Source organism: Pipra filicauda, unplaced genomic scaffold (genome assembly GCF_003945595.2).
Source record: "Pipra filicauda isolate LSUMZ 115617 unplaced genomic scaffold, ASM394559v2 scaffold23_size5868930_pilon, whole genome shotgun sequence".
Taxonomy (NCBI): Eukaryota; Metazoa; Chordata; class Aves; order Passeriformes; family Pipridae; genus Pipra; species Pipra filicauda.
Window position 1 is genome coordinate 2,674,542 of NW_024104354.1, and position 22,369 is coordinate 2,696,910.

The 22,369-nt window shown below is 36.7% G+C and overlaps 1 protein-coding gene across 1 annotated transcript in view; it reads right to left on the minus strand.

Annotated features, from left to right (window-relative positions):
* ENPP3 (ectonucleotide pyrophosphatase/phosphodiesterase 3) overlaps positions 1–20,705 on the minus strand; it is a 37,425-nt gene extending 16,720 nt beyond the window's left edge. Inside the window, exons 1-13 of the mRNA XM_027752119.2 lie at positions 20,395–20,705; positions 18,574–18,652; positions 15,093–15,215; positions 13,773–13,898; positions 12,234–12,294; positions 9,980–10,077; positions 7,322–7,401; positions 6,642–6,761; positions 5,076–5,185; positions 3,667–3,732; positions 2,794–2,866; positions 1,317–1,425; positions 1,026–1,154 (exon numbers count right to left, since the gene is read on the minus strand). Coding sequence (XP_027607920.1) covers positions 1,026–1,154; positions 1,317–1,425; positions 2,794–2,866; positions 3,667–3,732; positions 5,076–5,185; positions 6,642–6,761; positions 7,322–7,401; positions 9,980–10,077; positions 12,234–12,294; positions 13,773–13,898; positions 15,093–15,215; positions 18,574–18,652; positions 20,395–20,511 — 1,291 coding nt within the window. The 5' untranslated portion in view covers positions 20,512–20,705. The remainder of the gene's footprint in view (positions 1–1,025; positions 1,155–1,316; positions 1,426–2,793; positions 2,867–3,666; positions 3,733–5,075; positions 5,186–6,641; positions 6,762–7,321; positions 7,402–9,979; positions 10,078–12,233; positions 12,295–13,772; positions 13,899–15,092; positions 15,216–18,573; positions 18,653–20,394) is intronic.
* Between the last annotated feature and the right edge of the window lie 1,664 nt (positions 20,706–22,369).

Here is a 22,369-nt window from a genome sequence, read left to right on the forward strand (position 1 = left end):
TACATTGCGCTGGACCTGGAGTACTCATTTTGTATTCCACTTCCAGCAACAGTCACAGAAAAAAATTTCAGTCTGTCTTAGTACTTTCACCTTCCAAATTTTCAAAGAGTGACTTTGACCATTTGGTATTAGCTTTCTAAAAGCAAATCTGAGCATTTTACAGAAGAAAAATTCCTACAGAAAAGTAAGACTGTTAAAGGAAATAAGTCAACAATTAAATTGAGATTGAGACACATACGAAACATCATTATTTTCTCCTCCCCTCATTACTCTGCCTCTGTCTGACTTAGACTGTTTTCTACTTAAACCAAGGAAAGGCTTATTTATGTTGTATAAATATTGTGCCTACACGTATAAATACAATTAGAAAGGACAAATAAAAATTGCAATAGGGTCCCAGCTCTTACTTGAGATCTGCAAGAAATATGCCTCTAAGAATACTTTAAAAATTCTATAAAGTCTATACACAGAGCACTTCCATGATTTTACCTGCATTCTATTCCCTGACACAGAAAGGTTTGGGACTTTTTTTTTTTTCCAGTCTGGGAGCAGTGGTACCTATTTCAAGTCAGAGTCAGCTCACAGGGTTTCAATTGTCTGTTCTTTTGTGACACTAGCTAAAGGGCTCAACCAAGGCTTAGGTTCCACTGTGCTAAGGTTCAGATTCTATAACTTTGTACACCCAGTTAGAAATATTCTCTTCTTCAAAAAGATCGACTCTGCCAATGTTGTACAAGAAATCTGTGAAGAGCAATGCACTTACAAAGGACCTGAATTCTGGTTCAAAACAATAAAACTACCTTTGCTTCATCTTTCTATGCCAAGAAAATACAAATTAGAGTCTGAAACAAGCTTTTCTAACCTTCAATTTCATCTAAAGGGTCATTCTTGCAAAAAATACCCAAACAACTTCCATGGATGATAAGGTTCACTCTGCTGTTTATTACTGATTATCCATTTTCCTTATTTATATATTTATTTCCTGCTATATTGATTATGCAATCCCAGGATTTATCCCCACTTACAGGTAAAATAGTCCTTTGGAACATTTTGTGCTCGAATGCGGGCTGCAGGCCCATCATACATGAAGAAATCAACCTGTTTGAAGTAATTAGTCATGTATTCTAACTGTTTGCAGTAGGTCTTCTCCATCCCTAAAGGACAATATAGAAACAGTTATTTTTTATGTGCAATATATGGCAAGGAAGATAAAGTTATTATAAAATAGATTAAAACTAGTAAGCACATATATTACACAGAGGAAGAAAACAGTTACTCTGTAAAATTCAGATTGAAAAAAGAAGTATATATATTACCATGATCAGCTAAAACAATGAGGTTTACACAGTTGTGGAGGTTTCTTTGTTTAAGTCCATCCATAAGCATCCCCAGTGCTTGATCTGCTACCTGTAAGGCTTTAATTACCTGTGAGATAAACCAGTTACATTAGAATTTTTCTTTCTGATTTCAAGTTTTCACTTAAATGCAATCATCAAAGTCTAAAAAAGTGAGCTTTTCTGTTAGTTTTCTAGTTCTTAATATTGCTTCCTCTTTTCTCTTTCCATTACCACTAGAGTATAGATCTGCAGAATTCCACTACTTTACCACAGAATATTCAACTTAAAAAGACTCATAAATAATTTTTTCTGCTACTCCAGGAAAACTAAGTGTTAAAACGTGTTTATTGAAAGGAATAAAGGAACACATTCAGACCAAATTTGTTCCTCACTCCCAAATTTATATAAAAATATCATATTTATAACATTAAATACTATTTTTGTGCTACTATGAACATGTCATCATACTAACAATAAGTGGTGCTTCAAAGATATTAACACACGTGTATTATCTGTAAGGCCAGTATAACATCCAAGAAGGCACAGTGCCTTTGTCTCACACATACAGTCCCTTTAAACTTCCTACAAAAAACCACTGACCCCCACTGAAGTAAAAGGAAAGAAATCCAGCACAGCCCACGCTGCAGCCGTTCACAGAGGATGCCTCTTCCTACTTGGCACAGCTGACTTATATTTCTTCTCTAAGTCCTACAGTAAGAGTGATACTCAACTGAGTCTGAGAGCTCCACGTTTGAGCACTTGCACCCTACTTGTTCTCCTAACTGCTGCACTCTTAAATGTCTTGTGTGCCTGGACAATGTGCACATATGCAATTACACGTACAATAAGCCCTTTATGTACAAAAAAACCCTGAGTTCCCTTTCCATTTAGGGACCCTAAAACTATCCTACAAAGATTGGTTTTTCTGTCCTTGTTTACTACAACAAAGCCTTTTGCTGAAGACCATTTTCAAATATATTAAAGAAGGCCATTCCAGGAAGGAGCTGATATCACAAGTCCTAAGATCCTTAAAGGCTGAACGTTTTGACTGCATGCAAGTAGAAATATAATATTTTTGGGTTACAAATTAAGAAACATTGAAGTACAGTGTTAGGAATAAATAAAAGACAATTCTAAGGATTTGTCTGGCCACATGCTTCCAAGTATCACTTGGCAATATAATTAAAGTTCAGTCTGAACTTAACCATTAATATTATTTCTAATAGTATGATCTTAAATTGTTTTCTGCTAGTCTGTTTGGATACAGCTCTTTTGATTCACACACAGTGTTGGAATCATAACAGTGGGCTCAAACACAAGTAAAAGTTCTTAGTAAAAATTCATAAAACAGCCATGGCAATTTTTAATCTACTATGCAGGTATATAAATTGTTTAAATTCATAGTACAACACCATTTTTAGTGTGATTTAGTCTAAGAAAAGTATAAGCTACTTACACCACCACTAACTGGTCCAAATGAATGTCCAGAAGAATCTGGTTCTTCGATATATAAAGTGTAGAAATCAGGCCTCAAGTTAGAAATAAATAAGAATAGCATATTAAGAGGATTTGGAGGCAACATTTGAAAAGAACACTTTTACTTGAAAAATAAATATTAAATGAAACCTTAAAAGTCCATACAGCAAATATAATCATTCAATTTCCTTTGAGTTTTGTAATTAAACAACACAGGCTATTACATTTCCAAAACAGTACCTAGTGTCTTCAATAGTATCCAGAAATCACTCTGAAAAAATTCAGGACATCAGACACCAGAACAAGCTGTTCCTTTTTGAGATGTAAATGGAACTACCATCTAAAGGATCTCTTCCTGACTGAGCAGTGAGGCTCTAGAGAGCATCTCCTACCTGCACATTAGGATTTTGTACATTATCATATAAAAGATTTCACTTCCTTACATGTCACAAAATTAACACCACAATCGGTACAGATATACAATTTCCATCTTGAATTACTTCCTGCAATTACTATCAAATATTTAACCTTTGTTGTGCAATATCTTTCATATGAAATCTTTTATCCATAGATCAGAAACTGAATGTTCCATGTTTCCTCTAGGCCATGCATCAAGAAAAAGGACACAACAATAAAATAAAACTTTTACAACAGTTCACCCCATTCAGAAATATGTTCATTTTTTCATCTTTTGTATTTACAGCCTGATCCTGAAAATTATCAGCTGTTCTTATAGAACAGATTTAAGTTCTGCAAATTATCATTTGAGATGATGATTCATCTACAGAAATTTCAATTGTTAAGCATTAAAACCTTTCTAAGCTATAGTCTCTTGGACATTACTAAGTATTACCTCTCAGATTTGTTATTATCAAGCCATTTCAATATTCTTGAAATTCTCTGTTCATATATAACTGAACTGAAAAAAAAAAAAAAAGTTTATGTTAACAAGACTTTCTGATAAGTGCATTTTAACAAAGGACCAGTCATTAGTTTTATTATTCTCATTTTTGCTTGACTAATGGTAAATTAGACACATCCTGATTTTGCAAACACAATCATGTGATGTTGATGGGATTACTCATATATTTATAAATATATGCAAGCAAAAGAAAGAGATTTCAAATTCAGGAAATAAATCTAAAGTACAAGTCAGAATAATTTTTATTCTTTCTAGCATGTATAAACCTTAGACTTTCATATTTTAAAAGTAAGTAATATCCCCATCAAAATCTTTGTGAGATCATGCTTTCTCTCCTGTGAAAGAAGTTACCCATTAATAGCTCTGCTTCACCTCAAAGTCATGCACAAGCTTCATGTTACTTACAGTACTCAAGTGTTTTCTGAGTACCAATCCTACACATCACTGCAAAGCCTGTTATCTAGAGACTTACAGTTATGTGTTTGCTTTAGATTATCTTTGTAAATGCAAAGAAACAGGGGAATTTCCTGAAATCATCACGAAAATTTAGAAATAATTTACTAATAACAATGCCTTCCATAACAAAAAAAAACAACCAAACAAAAAACAACCAAAAAAAACCCCAAAAACCCCAAACAAACAACCACTACCATCAAATAAAAACCAACAAAAAACCCCACAAAAAAACTATGAAGGTAATTGTTACTTCACATGTGGAACCTATGAGTTAGCTAAAAAAAAACATAGAGAACTATGATTCAGCAGCAGAGTGCACATTATTAAACATGCAAGCAAGACTAGAGGGAGTTGATCTAGAACTCGTCTTCCTTTAGTAACTTCCCTATCCAGCATCCTCTCTTCAATTACTTTCTGTCTCCCATAGCCTCTTGCCATGGCTTCCAAGTTTGTGTTCATTTTGTTAGGTTATAGGTTATCTGAAAGCTTATTCTCAAGTGCAAGTATTTTTAAAGACCTATATAATATGTGTAGATTTGATGCATGGAAATATGGCAGTCATTGGCGCAGCTCAGCAGTGGCTACTAATCGGTTCCAGGATGCTTTCCTAGTGTTTTGCAGTTGGCTGTAACTTTCAAAACCATCTAGGAGAGCAGAATACACAGTACCCTTTGACTTTCTCATTGTGAATCCCCTGAATTGTTTTGAAAATTTCAACTATTTTTGGTAGTTCCATGGCAAAACGTAGATGATGTGACAAGGCATTTATCTGTCAGACTTGTTTAAAAATCCTGTACTTAACTTCCTTCCTTCAAATGTCAAATAGCAATCTGGATTTTTGGAGTAATTTGCAGGAATTTATTACAAGCCCTATTAAATCTTACCTGTTGAATATGGTGTACAAGTTCGGGTATGTTCCATTAATTTGAACATCAGAGCCTGGCCAAAAGAAAGTGCCTGCTTTCAAATTTTGGTACATTGCTGTCAGCCAGATCTATGGGTAAAGATACAAACAAATTATTTTATGTAATTTACATCACTGGAGGACCTCAGATCACTAAAGTAGAAATACATAATTCGATCAGAAATATGTGCTACAAGCATGCATTTTTCTTTTTTCTTTCACACATCACACAGTTGCCTAATGACTATATCTGATTTGAAGTTTGTTTTTGATGTGCACATTCTGAAGAAAAATTAGTAGCATGGAAGAAACAGTGTTGTCATTTCTTCGATATTGTCAGCAAAGAAAAAAATCATACAAGTACTTCCATAATTGGCAATAGGCAATGATCCTTCTTCCTGTGGCAAACGCCAGTAGAATGGATCATGAAGATGGAAGAGTGGTTCAAAGCTGCCTCAGGGATATTCAGACTTGACAGCAGGAAACATTTCAGATACAGTGGTCAAACACTGGAACAGGCTTCCTAGAGTGGTGGTTGCTGCCCTATGCCTGCCAGTGTTTAAGAGACATTTGGACAATGTCCTTAACAACGTGCTTTAACTTTTGCTCAGCCCTGAACTGGTTAGGCAGTGGACTCGAAGATCATTGTAAGTCCTTTCCAATTGAAATTATTCTATCCTATCCTATCCTATTCTATTCTATTCCTATTTTTATTCTAAATATGGTCTAATTATATTATTTGATTATAAGAGAGTATATTTCCATTAATTCTAAAAAGTGCAGCTATGGTTCTGTTACAATCTTGATGGAATCCTTCAAGAATCAATAGCACCAAAATCCATGTATCTGAGTATACTATAAACATGACTACACAGATACACACACACACACACACACACACATATCAATGTATATTAGTAGATGATATTAGTAGATGTACTATATACTGTTTATGTAATTTTTTTTATTTTTAGTACCGTTATTACAGCTTGATATTTCTGCTAAACTAATAATAGTAACCATAGCCATAGGTACAACTGGGGAGTGTTATGAAATGTGCCATATGTTATACATAATTGTTAATTTTTCTGGAAATCAAGCTTTTTGCTATTCCCTTCCTTGCTTTTATACGCCTGAACATTTTAAGTGTATTTGTAAATTGATATAATTTGGAATTAGATTTTCAGATTTCATTTTGTAGTTAGTTGCCAAAAGACTAACAAAAAAATACCCCAAAATCAAATGATACCAAAAATTTACTGTGGCTCCTTGTGGCAAGAAATCCATTCCAATACTAGTCAAAGTATTTAAATCTTTTTTTTTACTAATACCACTTTCAGTGAAAATGTTGTCTCAGAATTAATCTTTTAAGATTCTTTTACTTTCATAATAAGCAAGCAATTTTGTAGGCAGTCTACAGGTTATTTAGTACTAACTGCAAATATATTGCACAGTTTTGCATTTTATTCCCTTTTTATGTGGTTTTATTGTTTGACGCATGAGTCACTCTGGACTTAAGAAAATGCTATAGGAGAAAAAAACCTACTGGTTGCCCTTTCCACCATGAAGGATTGAATTTTTCCATCCCTGAAAGTGAGAAATGCTCATTCAAGACTACATCATACATGCTGTTATCAATGATACCATGAGATTCTGGATACAATCCCTGCAAAATGAAAATAAACAAAATAAAATGCTTAGTCTTGAAATCAAATGGAGCCTAAACTATGTTTCAAAGCAATGCTACAGCACTGCAGGTTTTTTTGGACTTTATTATCAGAGAAACAGAACAAATTTTCCTAATTCACACAGATCATCAACTTCCGGCCAATGAATTTAGTGCGTCTGCCAAGTTTCCTTGAATTTCCATATTTTCCTCCCAGCCCCATTAAAACATGAGGTGCTATAGATTAAGTACCCCATATGTCACGTGGCTGTGTATTAGCTGCTAGACTCATCCTAACACATACTGTCATCCATAGACTGTGTCTGCACCCATACTCACCCGTATCCACTTAGACTGACAAAGATCAAGACTAATGGGCTCACAGGCCAGGGTCAGATAGCATACATTTATAGCCACATAGATCATGCCCGCCTCAGCATCCCTATCTCTCTTCTATACCTATAGCTTGAGTTCCCACGTCCCAGAGAAAGACTGGCACCACAAAATCCTTTCTCTGTCATCCAGATAATGAAAAGGAAAAACAGCAAATTCTCACTTACTGTGACAATAGTATAGTGGTTTGGAAAGGTTTTTGTGGGGTAAACAGCTCTCATGTATTTTGAATGTGTGCCACATGTTTCTGCAACAGATCATGGTAGTAATATAAATTTTTTTATAATTTGTTTAATTGAAAACTAACAGTCTTAAAAACAAACAAAGAGACAAACAAACAAAAAATCACCACAGGCAGCTGCTGTAGTAATAGATGGAGAAATGTGACCCCAAAATAAGATGCCTGCATTCCTGGTGTCTCCTTGTGAGCTAAGCCTACTGTCCCATTGTACTCAGTGGACCTGGATGCTTAATTCAGCTGCCTAAATCCTAGAGGTCTAGGGTTGTTTGAAAAGTCTTTTATGATCCTGCCTGGCCTTAGATGCTGCTCCTACATCCTGTCTGCCAACCCAAACAAGTTTCTCAGATACTTCTGAGGTCCAAAATATCCTAGACATACATCTTTATGCAATGAGATTGAAGCCTGACATCAGACCAAGCAAGATATTCTGCAGAGCTGATTGGTGACCAGTAGGGAAGGACCAGTTGCTTAAGCACTGGAGCTGAGTGCCTTTTCCAGATATCCTCTAATGTCCAAGGCATCTGCATGAAAGTTGGCAGATCTGTGTTCCTCTGACATGGTTGCTGAAGGCCATGGCACTCTGAAGAATACTAAATACATAGGTTAAGGCAAGAATTTGTCCTGTGGCACCCTTTGTCTGTCGGTTGAGCTGCCTTGTTCTCTAGGCTCTTGCACTGCACTGTACAGACTGTACTAACCATGAAGGCACTGACTTCAATGAGCATTTCAACATCTCACATGCAGACACCTCCAAGAATATGTCCAAATGTAGACATATGTAGACATGTAGGTGTCCTGCTATATAGCAAATCCCACGCCAGGTGTCCTACCTGTATTTCTAAACGTTGCATTATTTTTCATGAATCCAAGGTATGTAGCACCTGAGCATCTCTAATGTCAAAATCCACTGTAGTATCCAACTTATTTAACCACAAAAGAAAGATGTGAAGACTGGAAGATGTCTTAATGCCATTTTTAAATCTAACTCAACTATATTAAGCTGTAGCCAGATGATTATTTCATTCATACTCAAATAATTTACTCTTTGATGTACAGAATTTCAGTCAAAGAATGGAAGCTGATTTCAACTAAACAATGGAAATAATGAACGTCTGAAAGTTTTCAACAAAACTGTGCCAGTAGGTACTAAAAAAAAAGGCTTTAAGAGTGTTTGAAGAAGGGTTGAATAACTGACAAATACATGAGAAAATCAGCATAATTTTTTATGGATTTCTCTTGAACAGTAAAGGGGATATATTCATAGTGTACATATTTTGTAACAACTAGCTTGAAAGCTCTATGGAAAGTTCTAGTTTAATGGAGTTAATAAAGAGAAAATATTTTATGCTACAAATCAACATTACATTTTCTCTTTTGCAAAGAAAGGAATTTCCATTTCCTGTAGATTTATGAGAAATATAAGCATGAATGTCCATAAGTAATTGACCACAAAGATGAGTAATGCTGAATAATATCTGTACATTTTTGAAAGTATTTTTTGGAAACATACTCATTGCATCGTATTCGTTCCTTTTGTCAATTTGGCATTTCCTTTTCACCTGTTTCAAAAGACTGGAACTGAGCACTACTTCAGCATGCATGATTTCTTCAATGATTCAGGTTCCTTCAAGTCAGAACGACATCAAAGAATAAACCATTTGCACAAGAAGTCAGGTTTGCACATTGCTTCAAGCTCAGGCTTCTGGATACTGTCATTATCCATAAAGAAGATTGTTAACTATTTAGTAAAATTTAGTACTTTTTAACATTCAGGTGAAGTTTTCAAATGAGCACTATAGAAATGTAATATGACATATTCAGAAGAGATACAAATACTGTCAATTTAGAATATTACTGCTGAGAAGAAATGAATAAATATGGAGACATTTTGTCCATGTACAAAGTGTCTAGAGAGCTCTATAAAGTGAGGAAATTTTAACCAAGTGTACACTAATGGCTCTCATTTTTAGAGCCCTTTAGAGCACAAGCTGAAGAACTTCAACTTACTCTTCCTCCCAATATTGAGTAATACTGGAAAATAGCTACTTGAGTCTTACTGCAATAATATCAAGATATTAAATTATACCAATATTTAATTTATATTTCCTTTAAGTCTAATATAATCATATTCACTGTCAGACTTTTAAACATGGAGTTTCTCTTTAACATCTTAAAATATCTGACTTGAAAAAATCAACCTTTGAGGAAAATTTCCCAATAATCCAATGCATTTTCTCTTAGTATTATACTTTAACTTTGATCTCCTTAACTGGTTTTCAATGCAGAACAGAGAATGCAGGAAATTCTTCCCCATAATTTTTTCTCAGTGTTAAACAACTTATTTAATAAAAAGGTGCTGACCAGTACTAAAGGCCTTATTAAAAAAAAGTCATATTTGCTCTGCAGTCAAATATAAGAATTAATGTAGAATATATAATAATGAAAATATACAACAGATGAGGGAAACCTGATTTCTGTGGTTTTTTATTGCTGAGCAACACATACGAGTGACAGGAGCAAAAGGGACTGGAGAGGTTGCATGCAGATTTTAAAGAATGTAGTCAAAGCACTCTTGGTAACTTACTGAGTTTTTCAATATTTGGCAGCAAAGAACTCCAAGTTTGCAAGTATTCTGCTCTAAACCCATCCATTGAGAAAAGGATAAGTGGTGGCAGATCAAAACTACAAGAAAATAGGAGTTTATCATGATAAAGAAGTTTGGAGTGTTGGTTACTTTTTAAGTCTGGAAAAAGAAACTGGGCTTTGTTAATATTTTAATTAAAGATATTTAATTGCAAGTACGAATAAACAGAAATTCTGCAGACTAGCATCCAAATACGAACCCAGATTAAAGAACAGCCAAAGTACATATGTACATAGAAATGGGATAAATTCTCTCTCCTGAGTCTTAATGCATTTTAAAAAATCTTTCAGGGCAGCTACACAAGGACTGCAAAAGTACAGCAGTCTCCTAGCAAGCAGTTATGGTCAATTAGCCTCAGTGCTGAGAAATGTCATGTATTTGCAATGTCAGGTTTGGCTAACCCCTTACCTTACCACATTTCCTTTATGAAGACATCACTAAGCAGCCTGTGCTCTTTGTGGATTATATCTCTCAAGTTTCCCAACTCTCATGGAGTTGGAGAACACTTCTTTGCCTCCAGGCCCCTGACAAACTAAGTTTAAAGCTACAAAAGAAAAGTAGCAGCTGCTAATGGGCTTAGGGTAAGATTTTAGGTAAAGAAACAAGGATAACAGACTCAGATCTGAACTCACACTGTAAGTACAATAAAACAGACACAAACTGCAGCTGATTTCTAGAACAATATTTAAATACTTGTTATAAAAATTCAAACTAGAAGGTGAAATAAACTTCAAAGTTATTAAGGATGCTTTCTTTTAACCAATGTAAAAGGACTACTAAAGAAAAATGGTTAGAAAAGTGGAAAAAAGTGGTTATGAAGTGCTGGTGCTATAGCACCTCTTTTCTTAATATCGAGTGACAAAATCAATAAGTCATCTAGTTCTGCAAACTCAGTCTTTATTTTAATATCATTATATATTCTGCAGTCTCCTCAGAAACATATAAAGAAACATAAAAATTATGACCATGTAGTAAATGTAGTTTTGTAAAAATGTAGTTTGAAGCAGGCTTCACTACACATAGTATCTTTAAAAAGAATTAAAATCCCTATTTGTAATTTATAGGAATGGTTCATTAAATAAGTCTGGAAAATATTAGAAGATAAAATGATTGATAAAATGCAGTTACTAATAACTGACTCCAAACCAGTTTTTTGAGTAATACTTTGAGTCATAACTATTAAAAAAAAGTTACATATTGACATCAGGCAGTAATCACTACCCTAGTTTGTTTTTCACTCACAGTGGTCTTTCCAAAAGAGAGAACTACACTGGCATCAATAGTTTGCATAAATACAGTTTGTATAAAACAGCTTCCTGATTTGAATCTGAAATTAAAGGGAGTTTTATATCATAATGGTGAAAAGAAACCCTCCTCTCCTAGTTTCTAAGCTTTAGCCTATGAAACTGTGTTAACTCAGCAAGTTATTTGTTAACCTAAAAAGTATATTTTTATACCTATGTCAGGAGGTGCATGCAGGAACCCATGAAGAAGCCACAATACTAATGGTCTTACTGCTATAATTAAACTAAATTGGCAGTAAAATACAATAATGGATAACATCACAAATACCATAACTGAACCAGAAATTTAGTCATTTTTCTTTGAGGACAACTTTAAAATTATGTTTCTGTCTATTCTCTACCTATGATTCTGCAACACAGCAAAAATAGCAAAATTGTTTTAGCATTTCTAGATATAAAGCTACTTTCATAGTTTTCTTTTTCACACACCTTTCTTCCCACAAATAATTGAAGCAAAAAAAAACCAAAACAACCCTGCTGGTTAAAGAATTGCAATCACAGATTCTAACACTTATTACTGATTGCATAAGGTGATTTATCTGAATTGCCACAGATACGATATGCTAACTTAAAATGGACTATGAACAATTTGTGATAAATGAACCTTGAGATAAGTCTAATAATTTTTCCAGGTCTTTGCAGACTGACTTTTAATCTGGATTTGAACTCCTGTACTCTGCTCTAAACTGTAAATGATCAATGAATGTACAACAAAATGACAAAGGTTTTAGAAAGAAAAAGCATTCCTAGCCACAACCACTTCTGTAGAATATTCCTCAGAGCAGGAACCTTACTCTCAGTAAATATCAAAATCTGCTTCAGAACACTGCAGTATTTCTGACCATCACAAGGATTTTATTTGCTCAAAAGACAAAATTTTTTTATCCTACCCAGCTGGACACTGAGGAGTTTCAAGGGACACACATGGTTCTTCGGCCCAAGGTATTTCACCTAAAAGAAAAAGAAAATACTGAGTTAGCATTGAAAAAAAAAACACACCAAAAGAACAAAGAATTTTCCTGAATGATCTTTTTAGAGCACTTCCTGGAATTTTTTCTGCTTTGATACAGAAATGTAGTGCTAAAGATACCTTTGGAAATCAACTTATTAAGCCCTCAGATCCTGGAAGGGCTAACTGCTTATAATTATAAAAACAAAACACATAAACTACAGAGTGAAGCAAACAAACAAAACAGAGAAGAAAGCACTATGAAAGCTTAGCTTAGTTTTTTTCTGGTTTTAAATGAAAAATATTTAAACTGTATCTTGTCCACACTGGATTACTGCATTTTTCTTTTGCAGATACCACTTACACACTTAGAGATGATTGCTAGGGCTCCTTTAGCATTCTTTTTCTTTCTGTATGTCGTGGTTTAACCCTAGCTGGAAGCTAAGCCCCAAGTTGGCCAAAATCAGCACACTGTAAAGCACCCAAATTCCTTCAATCTTTCCTTGTTGACCACGGCTTTCAAATTTCAAGTAATTCTTTCTGTTCTCCTTTGAACATTTTCCATGTACTTCACAGCTATACTTCTGAACTTTGCCCATCTCTTTGTAAGAATAAGGGAGGTCCATAAGATACGAAAAAAATAAAGCATCTTAAAAGGAAAGATTATGAAGAAAATAGAAGAAGCAATGTCTGTTGAAGTTCTCAGTTCACCACAGAAAGCTGGTAATTTCTTTCTTGGTAAGCAGCCAATGGCAGGGATGTACAGTAAACTTAAGTACATCAGCTCAATCAATTTAGCACCTACTCACACACCTGACTGCGTTTAGCTTCAGTTTGTGTTTAGATAACAAATATAATTTGGCTGGGTTGCCTTAAATCTCTGCCACTTCACAATATAACAGAATTCTGATAACAGATACCATGTCATCAGTATACTCCTCAGATATGGTTCCTGTAATCGAAATATACCAGTGCTATCCTTTATGTGTTTAGCTAGAACCTGTATGAAACAATTAGCCATGAACAAAGATAGTCAGAAATAAGTAAAACATAAGAAATACAATCTGAAAATAGAGTTCTAAAAAAACTGATGGGAAATTTTAAATTAGGGATGATTACTACAATATGTACTTTGGATTGCATGAAGTTTGAAGCAGAAAAATGTCTCCATCTGTTCTTGGAAAAAAAAATTTAAAAAAAAAGAAAAAGAAAACAACCCAAAGCCCCCACACTTGGTATACTTCCACAATATTCAAATCATTCTGTCTTTTTATGAATGACACACATTCACATTGTGCTCGAGAAACTGTTTTTCACAGTTAAAAATACCAAAAGCTTTATCTCAAAATACCTTAATTTTCCAAAATGTCACTGTCAGTCTTGAGGAAAAAATGCATTTACATTTATATTTTCCATGTTTGCCCATCTATCTATTTCATGAGATAATTTATAATGAAAATTTTTTTGCATTTTGATTTACCTTTGCAAACGCTGTTGTAATTTACACAGCAGTCTTTTTTCTGCAAGCAATCATCAGAACAAGAACAGTAGCTTCCAGCTATCCTTGTCTCACCACAACGGAAATTAGTGCACCTCCAAGATCGAGCTGAAAACAGGAAGAAAAATATTATGGTTCAGGTCACAGAACCTTATGTAAACTCCTTTGTGTGGAAATCCCCCAGACAGGTAAAGAAAAAAAATTACAATTTGCATATACTGCTTGAGTAGCTTTACAAGTTTTCTTTGAAAGGAAAACTCAACATTATACTTAACACATAAAGCCTATTTCTTTGGCCATTGAATTCTGTAATAGAGTTACAGAATAATTATTTTACAAAGGTGTCCCCAAAGGCATCCTCCTCAATGCCTTCCATCTTTCCAGGAAGATCTCAACCACTTCATATTCTCCTACAGAGAAGTAAGAGAAGGAAACTGATCTTTTTCCAGCTCTTGCACATGATTCCTGGCAGAGTGGAAAAAGGGAAGTAAGGGCTGAAGCCCGCAGAAAAAGTAATAAAGGTGAAGAAATATCTGACCAGCTGCTGGGTTCCCTGTAGGGGAACATACTGGAGAGGAGCCTCATCTTGATGCAGAGCTGGGCTGGTCCCCTGCAAGATAAATGGACTCCTCCAATCCCAGGCCCTCACCAAGGTCTGCATGAGGCTGGAGAGCATAACTGACCAGGAAACACTCAATCATTTTCAAAAGCACAAATCGTTTCAAGGGTTCTGTTTAAAGATAATGTATGTTTTCTGCTCATGCTCATCTACAGCTTTATATGTGCCAGGAAATATGCACAACAAATGCTTTGTTTATCCACAGGGGACAAAAATACAGGAATCTGATTTGAGAAAGACACGAGAAGATTTTGTGTCCTGTCAGGTCACCAAGTTATGGCCTTCTAGCAATATGACTGCAGAGGCAGCTTGACACTGCCACATCCACCTGAACATGAGGAAGAACTTTATGTGAGGGTGACAGAGCACTGGAACAGGTTGCCCAAAGAGGTTGTGGAATCTCCTTTCCTAGAGACATTCACAAGCCATCTGGACACAATTCTCAGCAGTGTGCTCTAGGGGACCTGGCTTGAGCACGGATGTTGGACTAGATGACCTCCAGTGGTCTTTTCCAACATAAACCATTGTGTTATTTTGTGATTCTAAGCCCTGAGGGAATATGACATAACTTCTGTAATAACTGCATAAATACAAGAATTACCCTTTTCCTATTACAGTCACATGAAAAAAAGAAACTCAAAATAAAATGGACACCAGTGAGCACTCCTTGTAGGGGAACATACTTGGCTCCACGCAGGTGTCGTCATAGTCCCAGCAGCAGTCCCGACGCTCCTTGCAGCCACTGTCACACTGGCAGCCAGGCACGTCTTTCCTGCGTGGGTCATGGCACTTGTGTCTGCAGCTAACTGTAAGGAGAAGGCAGCAAAACGGAGTGTTCGGATAACCCTGTCCCAGGTAGGTCGATTAAATGGGTCATGGACATAGGCTGCAGGGAGAAACGTGCTGAATAATTTCCCAAATCCAATTCCCAAGTCATTTTCCAATGCAGTCACTAGCACACAAGCCAACGAGGCAAAATGGAAGCTGTAGAAATTCCTCTGGGTGCTGAAGGTCCTGACAGCTATTGGGACCATGCTGGCCCACAGCCTGTGGCAGGGCTGCTTCTGCAACAAGTCTCTCCAGGAGCAGTGGCACAGGAGGCAATGCCTGGGTGTTCCACACTCCCAGCATGAGCAGGGGGAGACTGGCGTCTCCCTTGCTCATTTCTGGGTCTGAGACAAAACAAGAAGAGTGAGTCCCACTTTGGATGTTCCCTAATATACCTGCCAAGAGGCTTCATGGGATGGGGGCTCCTTCAGGGCTGGGCACCCAGAGCCATGAGGGCTCCCCAGGGGCAGCTGGGTAGGGACCAGCAGCCAGAGCCCACCCCAGCACCATAGCCAGGGCAGGGCACCTGGGGGACACCAGGGCAAAGGTCCAAACATCACCTGCAGGTCCACACTAGCCTCCACATGGACAAACCTTGTGTCCACATTCTCTGTACTGCAGAAATACTGTTTGAACCATGCTGAGCACCTGCATTTCCAGTTTTCTTCTCTACTCACAGTGTTAGACAGGGATAGGTATAAGTAACTACTCCAGTTTGCCAGTACAACTCCCAGAAGGTTTGTGCTTTTGCAGGGTGCACTGCCTACAAAATTTGGGCTTTCATATCCACTGTGTAGAAACCACGCAGAGCTAAAAAGACTTTTTTCAAGCTAGACAGCTTGTTTCACATGTAAAAAGTTCTCATGTTGTACCTTGCACTTGAAGTGCTTAAATCAACAACTACTGTTCAACACAAGAAAGCCTTGCAAATAACTACAATAATAATAAACAATATATGTAATGGTCATAAATGGACATGTCAAAAGTAGGGATGGCGTCCTAGTTAGGACAGCTGAGATCAGTTCATCATGGTATGGGTGTAACCCAAAACTGTGTATTCTATAGCCTTCCATGCCGTTTCCCAGAAACTGTTGTTAATAGACTATTCGCACCCTCTGCCCATAGAGCCTGACTCCTCAGGCTATAAACTAGGTGTTAAGAGGCCTGTGAGATAGGAGGATGCTCTTGTCCTCACACCCTTTGTGGAACTCCCCGCCCTGAGGGAAATACTGAACATTCCATCCTGAACTGGAGGATATATAATCTTAGAGTTTTGGAACATTTTTAACCCATTCGTGGGATCCAGAGGAAGACTGCAGCTCATCGCTCTCAACCAGACTTAGACCACCACCCTATACTGGACTGCAATCACCACTTTTGACCAGACTGCAACAGCTCTCCCACCAGCAGGTTCTTCCCCTCTCCCTTTACTTTGGACTCAAGCGGGGCCCAAGGAACACCACTTTGTTCATGCCCCAGGGTACTGGGTTATACATTTGGGTTTTGTGGGTTAAGACCAATTGTTTGTTTGTATGATTGTACTTACTGTATTGTTGTAATAAATTGTTATTCTGACTTATAATCTCTCCTTTGAGTTGAGTTCATTTCCCCTGCTGGTTAACTCTTAAACCAGCACAGATGGTAAGAAGTAATTGACAGTTAAGTGTGTTATGACTGGAGTCTGTTCTGTCAAGAAGGAGTTAGAATTTTTCACAAATATACATAAGTATATGCTGTGCTTTTTTGGCTAAAGTTTAGAGTACTTAATTTTATTTTTTCTCTATCCAGTGGCTTTAGAACAACATAGAGTTGTTCAGGTGGTCTACGTGATTTAAAATGATACAGAATCATGAGTCTGAGTCAGAAAAAAATAAATACAAAAATATGAACCTTTTCCTCTGTCTGTAATGGAATTGTTCATACCTCTTATAATTTTCAGACCGTGTTTCTAATTCTTCACAATATTTACACAACTGTGCAAGGTCAGGAATTTAGTACTTCATTAACTTTTATTTGATATAGTCAATACTATTACAGGAGCTATAAGGCAATTAACCTTGAGTATATAAACTCAGGTATACAAAAACAATTTTATTATCACCATACACAATCTCTGTGCTAATTTTTAAACATAGAGAATGACAGATAACCCTGATTCCTTTCTAGGCCCATTCTCCCAAGATCACAATCCCCCAGCACCCACCTCGACTGTGACTCCTTTTGTTCCTTAACTGCAACACTCTTTCCCACTGCACTCATAGCAAATGCAGCTGCACAAAGGTGCGTGATGCTCAGGGCTGAGGTTGCACCTCCCAGTCTGCACTGCAATACCATGGGTTGATAATTCATCTTTCCCAAGTAAGTCTGGTTATGAAAATTGCAAATAAAGTTAGTCAGTCCCTACTTAGGGTTGCTCTATAACACCTGCATACAGAGGCACCAAAATCATAACATGATGATTTGGTGCCATTACTTACTTCAGTTATGAGCAAGTTCTTCAAGTAAATGTCAGTGAAGACTCAACCAGCAAGTGTCTACACATTTTACACAGAAAGTTGTAATACAACACACGCATCATCAAAAAACAATTACAGTTCTACTTCACCTTATTTGCTAGGCCTATAGCATTGAAAGACTTCAGAAGGACCTAAGACTTGATAAACTACTAGGTAAACAACTAGAATATGTGTTGGTTAGGAATGAGAAACAGACTGTGCTTCCTTGAACTCCTCCAATGTGAGATTACTGTTGTTCTGATTCTAAAGAAAGTGTTTTATTTAATTCACTGTGTGCTGTGTTTGTTTGTCCTCATCCAGCTCATCAAAACGCTACTTTGTTTTTCTAACTAAAAAATAACATTTCATCAATTCAAACCATTATGCCCTTTTTACCATAGCTTTACAGAAATTTAAGTTTTTAGAGAAAATTGGTGATCAGTATTAGCATCAACCACCTGCAGTGATATACTCAAAGTATGAGTCCTGAAGATGGTCCAATAATATTTCTCCTACAAAATATTGAAAGACATCATATGTAATAAGACAATACATATCTCGAATTTCCCAAAAGTACCAATGTAATAAAACTTTCAAATCTGTTGTGAACTAAGTTTCACATTTCTGGAAAGATCAGCAAGGTTTAGAATAGGTTTTTCGAGTATAGACTGTGAGTGTTCAGTTTTTACAGTCCAACTTGAAAAATGCAAGAGCTTTATTTTCACAGGTGGTGAGTTTCCACAGATCATTTACATTACACTATAAAAGAGCCTTTGCTGAAAGCCTTTACCAGATCCAGCTTCACTGGTAACTATGCTGAAAGTATCATAAACATACATACCTTGCTCCTGGTTACCACGGTTCAGTCCTAGTCCTAAACCTAGTCCCAGGGATACAGCCACCAAAGCACACAGCAGAACCTGTTTCATAGACACAGGAAAACCAAAGTTCACAACTGTGATAAACTGTTAAGTTTATTAGAAATTAACTGTATGATTAATATTTCTATGAACATGTGATTTCTTTTGAACTTATCCCTTCTCTGAACTTGTCAATCAAAAAATCGGAGACATTCTGAGCCTGAAGACAAGAGAAGCACAAGAATTCAGTTCACCTTGTGAACTGCTTACAAGTCAAGGCCTTTTAACCTGTGGCTAGTCCCGTGTTGTAACTGGGGAGATTACATTTGTAATTGAAATTAATAATAAACAATACCATAACTAGATGATACTAAATTGAAAGTACAGCTATTACAGCAGCAAGTAATTCAACTGCTACAAGTAATAAGACAGCTGAAGTTAATCCCCAAAACTTGTATTTGATACACAGAGAAGATGCTGCACTTATTATAACATTTACACAAAGACTCTTGATTTCGGGACATTAATTCTTAAAGTGAAATAGCATTGATAGCACCTATTTAAATCTTCAAGATTTCCACAGTTAACTTCTATGTCTAAATTGAAGATTACAGCTACTTACGGATAGAAAAGTTCTTCCTAATGCATATACTCTGTTCTCTGGAGGATTTATTAGGCAGTGTGATTACTGTTAGTGAGCATACAATTCTCTGCCTAAGCTTTCAGAAAAAAGTTGCCAAGGAAGTACTTCATGCATATAGTTTATCAAAAACAGAGATAAACAGTGTAGAATATTAACAGTTTACACCTCCAGTATTTAGATTTTGGGTTTCATATAAGTAGGCATTTGAAAACTAGTGCACGAATATGCACTTTACTCTTCTAAGTAGCGCTTTAAACATAATTTACTTTCCTTCACAGTCGCGCATTTTCCCTACATTGTTTCTCATGATTCATTGCTCTTTACTGGAGACTTAAGGAAAAAAAGTCATATTTTTCTTCTTTATTTTTTTTTCACAATTTCCAATATTTGCCTAATGTTTTATGCAATCCTTGAACAATGCAGCATTAAATAGGAAATCGTATCATATGAAATTGTTCTGATGTCATAGAGCTGAAAAATATAGTATCTTGATTCTCTTTTTTCATTGAGCTGTTTTCAAAATTAAGTCTTGAGTCTTTCTAAAATATATATATATATCTAATGTTTGTTTCTTGTGTGGTCACAAACAGAAGTTACAACAAAAGGTTTTAAAGCCATAACAAAACACATTATTATTTATAAGGCAACTGCATGACTCTTAAAACCTTGGGAAAGAGGGAAAGTTGACACCATATTTGAGATGTGGGACTGACAATACTGAACGAAATGGTTAATTAGGTTTTTCCCATGCCTTGCTTTCTGAGTGTTTTATGCCAACGTGTTGCCTACATGATCTGTTTTGTTAACGACAAATCGAAAGACAAAAAAGTAAGCAAAAGGAACTGCGGCTGTTTTGGCCACAAACGCACCTGTCTTAACTGAATGTCTAAAAATATTGGAGCACTGTCTTTGCTGAGCAATAAAGCTGTCAGGTTAACGAGGTGAAACAAAAACTGCCAGAAAAAAAAATAAATTGCTTGATAGGTATCAGAAGAACTTTAGAAATTTGCCAGTGAAGCTAGTGCAGTCATGTAGTAAAATTTTAACCACCGATTATCAAGTTACACTGAATGATTATATTAATAGAATTAAACTTCTAAAAATCCTGCAGACTTGAGAATTGTTACACCAGCAGCACTGAAGAGCAGCACCTACTTACCGCACAGATGACTTTGTATTTCAGGACGCTTTTTTTCTTCACGTACTCTGTTGTTTTTAAAGATACTTCCTCCAAAGATCCTCTGTGATCCTTGGTGATATCATCCTCAAGCTCCATTTTGCCGAGATCTGCCCCTCAGCTGGGCGCCTTCTGTCTTCCCCAGCTGGGTTAGCTGCGAGTGAGATGGTACTTCTGCTTCAAGAGTTCTTAGTACTTTGCTCGTAAGTTTTTTTATGAGATCTTAGCTTTTGCATCAGTGTCAGTTTTGCAGAAAGCCAAACTAAGCAGGAAAACGACTCTGAAAGATCAAAGGCTGAAAAGAATTATCTGTGTTCAGGGAACTCTTCAAGATAAGAACGGTACTGGGCAAACTCTTAAACGGAGATTAGGAGTTGCTAAGCGATAAAATGCAAACTCAAGTACTCAGCTATTTGGTTAAAATTCCAGAGAATTGTTATCTTTAAAGAACGTGTTGAATACACGAAAGCAATATGAAAGGAGACAGTTTCTTACTTCGTGTTCTGTGTCACGCCTGTTTTCAGATCCCTTCCCTTATTTAGCACCAGAGGATTCCTCCCGTTTAGTTTCAATCCATCTTTGTCTCACTCTTCTTTCAGCTTCTTATATGTTGGTGTTTTTTTCAGTAGCTGTGGAGGTACTGACTAAAAATGAATGGTATACAGCCAAATCAAAGCCAATAAAAAAATTAAAAGTTTTGTGTAATCTATTTGGTTTTCAACTTGGTGGTTAATGGAAGGATTGGTTGTTATGAAAATGTACCTTTATAGTGTACTAGGGCTACACATGTGTAACTATTCAGATGTTGATCTAATTCTAAAGTTGAGCACCACATGAACTGCAACTTTTAAGTAAATTTATAATTACAAGGAAAAAAAAAATCCAAAACATGATACTATGCAAGCTGGTACGAAGAAAATTAACTCCATTGCAGCCCAAACCAGTACAATCTCTACTACATATTCTATATCATTTGTGTAATGCTCAAGTCCTACATTATCCAGTGCATCCCCATTAATCATACGCATGCACGCCATGTCCTTTAATTTATAGACAGATATCACTTCTTTACTCTATGGTCCACCCCATAAAATGTCTATGAAATGCCCATTGAGCTCCCTCCTTCCATGACTGGGGTTCCAGCTATTATGGTGATTGCTCAGGACAGGAGAGGCAGTGTGTTATGTGGAGCTACTGGTTGCCAAAACCTGTTCAATTTGGGTCACACTTGCAGGTATTCTTGTGAGCCTTGCCCTCTGTTCAGGTGGTTTCTGCTGTAGTACTTCCTATAACACAATTCAAACAATGGGTTACAACAGTTTAAAGTTATATCCATTACAATCTCCACGCTTGGTCCCTTTGAACCAGGCTATAAGTTTTAATATTGCATTTAAATCTTCCCCTTGCTATGCTGGTATGGACTTACCCACAGGCTGCAGACTTTTCCTTGGTTGGAAAGCTACTTCGCAGAAAAGTACCTGGGATTGCTGGTCGACAGTCAGCTAAACACGAGCCAGCGGTGTGCCCAGGTGGCCAAGAAGGCCAAGGGCACCCTGGCTTGTATCAGCAGTAGTGTGGCCAGCAGAACCACGGCGGTCCCTCTGTACTCAGCACTGGTGAGGCTGCACCTTGAATCTGTATTCAGTTCTGGGCCCCTCACTGCAAGACACACATTGAGGTGCTGGAGCATGTTCAGAGAAGGGCAATGAAGCTGGTGAAGGGTCTGAACCACAAATCTTATGAGGAGCAGCTGAGGGAGCTGGAGTTGTTTAACCTGGAGAAAAGGAGGCTCAGGAAGGAACTTTATCACTCTCTACAACTACCTGAAAGGAGGTTATAACCAGGTGAGGATTGGCCTCTTCTCCCAGTAACAAGTGACAGGAGAAGAGGAAATAGCCTCAAATTGCACCAGGGGAGGTTTAGATTGGGCCTTAGGAAAAATTTCTTCCCCAAAAGG